Here is a 7193-nt window from a genome sequence, read left to right on the forward strand (position 1 = left end):
TAAATATTAATATAAGAGTTTTTCTAAACATAAAAATAATATAAAAGTTTCTATATACATATATAATTAGTTGTGTTTTTCTACATATATCAATTTTCTATTAAAAAAAAAAAGAAGACATGTAATTCTTTTTAAAGTTTATATATTTAAGATAACATTCTTATGCTTTTTTTTAAAAAAAAAATTATATGTATAGTTTATCAAAATAGCATGTGACAACAACACAAAAGTGTAACCAGACTTGTTTTTATTGTTAACGAATACTTTGGATGTTTGCTTAGTAATCAAACAATTAAAAGGCAACAAACAAGGGTTTAAATGTAATTACGTCATAGGTGAACAAATCCATTGATATCAACAAGGGAAAGTGAGTGACACGCTTCATCGCTTGCGAGTGGGAGTGACCTTGATTCCAAACCTCAACTCACCTTGAGTTAAACCCAACCTATGTATCCCCTTCCATTTGTCAACTCTCTTTTTAGTACTATTTTTTTGAAAAGAAAAGAAAAAAGTCAACTTTCTTTTTACAAACAGCAGTGAATGAAAATGGCGTTAGAGAAAAAAACAGAGGATTTTAATACTTTCAAAGAAGTAAATGCCCACAAAAGTTTGTTGTTTTATCATTTCAAAAATCTCCGCCCTTAAAGTCAACCTCTCTTTCTCTCTCTCTCATCCATTCTTGCTATATAGCAGAGGATTTCATAAAAATTGTTTTGATTTGATCAAAGGGTTTGAGGAATTGTTTTGATTTGATTTCTTGAAATTTCACAATGGGAAACGGGGTCGGGAAACTGACCGTATGTTTCACCGGAGTAAACGTCGTTCACAGGCGAAAAGACGTCACAGCTGTCGTCTCCGACCCATTAGATGATCTTGGTCACTCGTTCTGCTATGTTAGACCTCAACAATCGTGCATCTCCTCCTCCAAAGTCCACTCCGCTGAAGAAACAACGACTTTCCGTTCAATCTCCGGCGCCTCCGTGTCCGCCAATACCTCTACACCTCTCTCAACTTCTCTCCATGATGTCTACTCGTACAACACCATTGATAAAGCTTCCGCTTTCGAAAGCTCCACATCTTTTGCATCAATCCCTCTGCAACCTTTACCTCGAAACTCGTTAAATTCGGGTCCTTTGCAGTGTTCAGGTCAAGTTCCGTATTCGGGTCCTATCGAAAGAGGCTTCCTTTCTGGCCCGATTGAACGTGGGTTCCAATCGGGTCCACTTTTTTCCGGCCCGCTAGAGAAGGGTGGTCAAGATCAGTTCCAGAGAAGCTATTCTCAAGGGGGTTTCGGTTACAAACGAAGATCAAGAAAAGGGTCTTTGATTCGTGTTATACAAAGGGCGATTTCAAGAACTTTTGTTACCCGTGGGCAAAATTCCATTGTTGCACCTGTTATCAAAAGTGTCAGTTCTTTGAAACAACACGATTGGACTGGTGGGTCTTCTGAGAAAAACAATGAATTGACTATTAGCAGTGCGAATTTGAGCAGCGAAGCAAGTTTTCTAGACGATGACGAGTGTTTTACTCAGAGTCAGAATCTTCAATGGGCGCAAGGGAAAGCTGGGGAAGATCGAGTACATGTTGTAGTGTCTGAAGAACGAGGATGGGTTTTTGTTGGGATTTATGATGGATTTAATGGTCCTGATGCTCCTGATTTTCTCTTGTCGAATTTGTATCAATCTGTTCATAAAGAACTCAAAGGTTTGTTATGGGATGATAAACTTGTTTCATCAAATTCTAGTTCTTCAGTACAATCCCTGGAAGCTGTTGATTCTCATGTTGATGATCAACTTGAAAGAAATCAGTTTCCGAAGTCTGTTGATCAACAAGAAACTTACCCGTCCGTAACCGAGGATTTCCGTAACTCACGGAAAACGAAGAGCAAAAATTTAAAGAGTCGGAATCGAGGGTCTGAAAATCAAAGATGGTGGAAGTGTGAATTTGATCGCGAAAGGTTAGAACTGAACAGGAGATTAAAGGAATATTTAAACTCTAATTGTCCGGATTCAACCAATCATTCTGAGGTTTTGAAAGCTTTATCTCGAGGGTTAAAGAAAACAGAAGACTCCTTTTTAGACATTGCAGACCAAATGCTCGATGAAAATCCTGAACTAGCTTTAATGGGTTCTTGTGTTCTTGTTATGTTAATGAAAGGAGAAGATGTTTATGTGATGAATGTAGGCGATAGCCGTGCTGTTTTAGCCCAAAAACCCGAGCCCGATCTCTGGAGGCAAGATCTTGAGAGGATTACCGAAGAAACTTTATATGATCTTGAGGTTTCTGATGCTGACAATGGCACCACAAACCCAACCCTAACGGCTTGTCAGCTTAGCATCGATCATAGTACCTCAATCGAAGAGGTAAAAAAAACGTTACAACTTCAATAAGCATTCATATAACCTTAAAACAATCATGTTCTCACGATTCGTATAATCTTTAACTTTTTGTAGGAAATTCAAAGAATAAAGAGAGAACACACGGATGATCCTTGTGCAATGATGAATGATCGAGTTAAAGGCTCGCTAAAGGTCACTCGAGCTTTTGGTGCTGGTTTTCTCAAGCAGGTAACCGATAGCCCCTAACATTTTCTTGATTTTAAACATCGAAAGATTACACTTTCTTGGACTTCTATGGTTGATATTAAAGATATCCCCCTAGTGTGTATAATTGTAGAAATGGTCAAGGGTTCAAATCCTAATAGATAGTATGGGAGTTCAGTTAAGATAGTATGGGAGTTTAGTTCCAACGTGAATTAGGCTTTTTGTGGGCCCTTGGCTTTATGCCAACCGTTGTATAAAAGGGTCGGCTAAAAAGACATCATATTTTATCATTTAGACATCCTAATTAATTTTTGAAAGACACTCTATAACTGATTTACATCTGACATGATGCTTCTTAGGTAGGGCAGAGTGAATTAGCTAAGGAGTTGTTCCCGAAAGAATAACCTTTTTGCAGAAACATATAAAGATTACATTTTTGAGTTTTATGATTGATATTAAAGCATAAAGTAGTTTAAACATCTAACATTTTGTTTTGTTTGTATTCCATAGCCTAAATGGAACAATGCGCTACTAGAGATGTTTAGGATCGACTACGTAGGAACTTCTCCGTACATAAACTGTGTTCCAAATCTTCACCATCACAAATTAGGCCCAAGAGACCGATTCTTAATACTCTCTTCAGACGGGCTATATCAATATTTCACTAACGAGGAAGCAGTTTCTGAAGTCGAACTCTTCATTCAATGGTCGCCCGAAGGAGACCCTGCTCAACATTTAGTTGAGGAGGTTCTGTTTCGGGCAGCCAAGAAAGCCGGTATGTGTCTAGACTGTTAAAAAAGAAGTCCAAAACTAGAAAATTCAATCATTTTTTAAATTTTGAGGTTTTTCTTTTGTAGGTATCGATTTTCATGAGTTGCTTGAAATACCACAAGGGGATCGAAGGCGATACCATGATGATGTTTCGATTATTGTTATTTCACTCGAAGGAAGAATATGGAGATCGTGCGTGTAATTAAACGATATAAAAACGAAGATAAATAAATATATATAGAGAGAGAAACTCCTATCGGGTTGCTCCAATTTTTGATATTTTTTTTCTTCTATTTCAGAGAAAAAAACCAAGAAATGTTAGTTGTAAAGGTGTAAAACCTTGCCCCATACAAATATTCTATACAAAAAAAATGTTTATATATTGGAAGTCAAGGATTTGAAATTATGAATTTTGACATTTTTAACAAAAATGTCAAACTTTCTAAGTCTTTGCTTGGGACCGGAATTGGTATTTGAACATGAACAAATTATAATAATTTGTTTCATCTAACTTTCGATCTCTCTAGTAGGTAGAAAAGAAATAATGTCTTTCTCATCATTATCATAAAAAATAGTCCAAAAAAAACTTATTAAGTCTTGTCTAGTGTAAAGATACACACTATATAACTAGCACAATTTACACAAATTGGAAGAAAAATGGGTTTATTGATTTTAAATTATTAGTGTTTTACATAAAAGAAAAAAAAGTAATACACGTCAGCAATTTTCAGTGTTATTTTGAGTAAATGGGACGTAAGAATGTGTGCCATGTGGGTTTATAAAACTCCATGCATTCGTTGAAAATCTTTTGTGGGGTTTCACGATGATCACACGTCGTTTTTCGTTATCGTCATCTTGTTTTCCAACTTCTAACCGATTTCTGGGGTTTTAAGGAGAGGAAATAAATGCAAAGTGCAGGTGAGAGTTATTGTTTTGAACTAACAATTAAAAATTTCAGGTACTCATATTGGGTCAATCAATTGCCAGTTCATTACGAACGTACGTTGGTGTCACAATTCAAACCACAGACTCCTTATCTTCGTGGCTCATAAGGCGGCCTAATTAAGTGCATCCATGGATTTTTGTCTCTCATTTCAGGGCCAGGGAATTAAGAGCTGTTAGATTTTAGACCCCAGTTAAAGAAATACAGTTAGATCGAAAGAAAGTGTGATATAATATATAAAGTTTTAAGACCTTAAATATATAAATCATGAAGTAGGTTCGAATCATTGCATGCATGGTGTCTTTCTTTAAGATAAACCGACATATTCTATAATGGTTTCAGTTTTGCAACCAATCAATATAATTTTTTTATAATAATGAAGTCCAAGGTTGTTTAAATTCCTTTTGTTGATTCGTTTGAGGGTTAAATGTCATCACTCATACTCTCATAGTGAATATGATCCATAGGTTTACCCTCTTTTTCAACGTGCATTCATTTTCTTTATCTCCCAACTCTCAATACTCAAGCACAGAATAACCTTAAGTCTACGAATTAAAGTTGGTTAGTGTCATTTCCCTACTTAACTATTGGGTATGATTATGAAGCAATATTACCACTAAGATGTGATGGCCACGGCCACTACCATGAGCATTGTTAAAAAAATGCTTTCAAACTCACTAGATTTCAGTTTTTCAGAGGTGATATTCTACGCGCCTTCGTTGCTACTTCACAATCTTGCATAAACTTGGACATAATGCTTTGGAGATGATGTGTTACGGTGAACGTGTGTTTTCCTATAAGGAAAGCTCTAAATAGTCATGGAATGTTGTTTTGGAATCAAAATTCTTAGCTATTCTGCTACAGAATGGTTAGTTGTAGATATTTTGTTACAAAAATGGCTATATAATTGCATTCCATAACTAAATTCAGAATACGAAACTTCATTATGGAATTAAACATCGTAGATATTCTAACATATAATCAAAATTCGCTAACTTGATACAAAGTTTGTTACAAAATTAAAACCTATAGCTTTAAAAATACTTAAAAAATGTAATTTGCTCAAGTTTCTTGTGTAATTTGCTCATATTGATAAGAACCTTGGCTAAGTTGCCTATACTTTTCCGCTTTCTCCTTTTAGTATTCATCATACAGCTTCCACTCCTTTTTTGGGAGCCTCCAATCATTGTTGTATTTGTCGTCGCTTGAATAACATACTTGAACCTTCTTATTATTATTCTCATCCAAGTCATAGTCTCTGGTCAAGTGAGGACCGGTGGAGTTATCACATCTGACTTGTATGACATGAATCGTTTGGTTTATCTTCTTGATGCTACGATCGATATTATCTAGCTTGGCGTTTAATGATGCGAAGACATCAGAGCTTTCGGTAGTAGTTCTTCCTCGTAGAACATCGTCTCTTGGGGAATGCCACTTACGAGAGTATTTGGTTAAGTCTTTTGGTCGTGGGATTCTTCTTAGTGATTGGACCTTTGGGTTCTACCAATTATTTTGTACAAATATTTATTCAATTATAAAAGACTTGGACTTCTTGATGAGTGTCAAGGTCATGTTGCGGTCAATTTTTGATTAACGTCCTGTAGCGGTCCCATGCTTCGAATAATGTTTCTCCATCCATTTGTTGGAAATTTTGGATTTTCGCCTTTAGTTTTGCAATCATCGATGGTGGGTTGAATTGTTGGAGAAATTTGGATTTTAGAGCATCCGACATTATTATTGAACCCGGTGACATTATTATTGAACCCGGTGGTAAAGACTTCACCTAAATCTTTGTCGCATATTTGAAGGTAATCAAGAGCATTCGTAGCATCACCACATCTTTTGTTACTCTCGATATATTAAAGTAATCCACTATCTCGAGCACTCGTCGACATGCTTGTTTATATCTTTGTGATCTTTCCCAAAGAAAGGTGATTCTCTTAGCATATTTTGGAAACTATCCTTTAAGCTCAAAATTTGTCGTTGGTGGGATCGTTGGACGAACTAGCCCTGGCCCAATGTCTTTTGGGGTATAGATTGCATACTCTTCCAAAGTCAGATATGCTACATCACCCATTTCCTCTATTTCGTTTTGTTCCTCTATGGTTTCCAGTTTACTTATCTCCAATTCGTATCCTTCCTCTCGACCATTTCCTCTTCTCCTCTTGTCGAATTCTTGTTTCGGTTATTCGAAAGGCCGAGTTACTTCAGATGTGAATTCTTGGGTCATATAGTAATTGAAATAACATAAAAAAAATGAGCAAATGCATAAAAATGAACAAAAACGTAAATAAAAACAGATCTAGAAACAACGATGTCACATCACGATATGGATGATTTCATAAAAACTATACCAAACATAAAATAACTATATACTAAATAAATTACAATCGACTAATTAAAGCAGAAACATATATAACCATTCCCTAAAAACGACGCCCTAAACTGTCGCACACTTACATGCAGTGTACCTGGTTGCGTAACAATATAGTATTAGTAAATAATGTTGGTAATAGACGTCCAATGTCATAACTGATGGATGTAACTTTGAGAATAATAACAAACGCCTTTTAGTGTTGCTCTCAAGATCTAAAATAGCTAGAAAAAGATTTAAAAGAGTGAGATAAATAGCTTGTTGATTTATTACAAGTTAATAAATTAATCAGAAACTAGTTAAAATTAATTTGGAATTAACTGTGATTAATCAGAATTAATCAGGATTTATTTAAAGGTACAAGGGGTGAATGTTAATTGCTTAATAGTTGAGAAAAAACATCATTTTGGATCCTCACAAGGGGTGGACGATTTGAAGAGGTCCAGGAGGCTTCCATAATCGATCTAGGTAATAGATAAGGAAAGAATTTGAATCATGATTAAATCTGATTATTTAATTGATTCAATCAGCTTCATTTGCAAGTTACCTCAGCTATATAAAC

The 7193-nt window shown here is 35.5% G+C and overlaps 1 protein-coding gene across 1 annotated transcript; it reads left to right on the top strand.

Annotated features, from left to right (window-relative positions):
• The first annotated feature begins 518 nt into the window (after positions 1-518).
• On the top strand, positions 519-3702 carry LOC145055273 (putative protein phosphatase 2C 23). The gene is made up of 4 exons (XM_079003570.1): positions 519-2363; positions 2454-2567; positions 3054-3318; positions 3401-3702. The coding sequence occupies exons 1-4, from the start codon at positions 771-773 to the stop codon at positions 3514-3516; spliced, it is 2088 nt and encodes a 695-aa protein (XP_078859696.1). The 5' UTR covers positions 519-770; the 3' UTR covers positions 3517-3702.
• Positions 3703-7193: the final 3491 nt, after the last annotated feature.

The sequence above is a fragment of the Lactuca serriola genome, chromosome 5 (genome assembly GCF_051521515.1).
Source record: "Lactuca serriola cultivar US96UC23 chromosome 5, Lser_US96UC23_V15, whole genome shotgun sequence".
Taxonomy (NCBI): Eukaryota; Viridiplantae; Streptophyta; class Magnoliopsida; order Asterales; family Asteraceae; genus Lactuca; species Lactuca serriola.

Coding starts and splice junctions, on each gene's coding strand:
- LOC145055273 (XM_079003570.1), top strand. CDS start 771: ATGGGAAACGGGGTCGGGAAACTGACCGTATGTTTCACCGGAGTAAAC. Junction 2,364..2,453: donor ATAGTACCTCAATCGAAGAG/GTAAAAAAAACG, acceptor AACTTTTTGTAG/GAAATTCAAAGAATAAAGAG. Junction 3,319..3,400: donor TCGGGCAGCCAAGAAAGCCG/GTATGTGTCTAG, acceptor TTTCTTTTGTAG/GTATCGATTTTCATGAGTTG.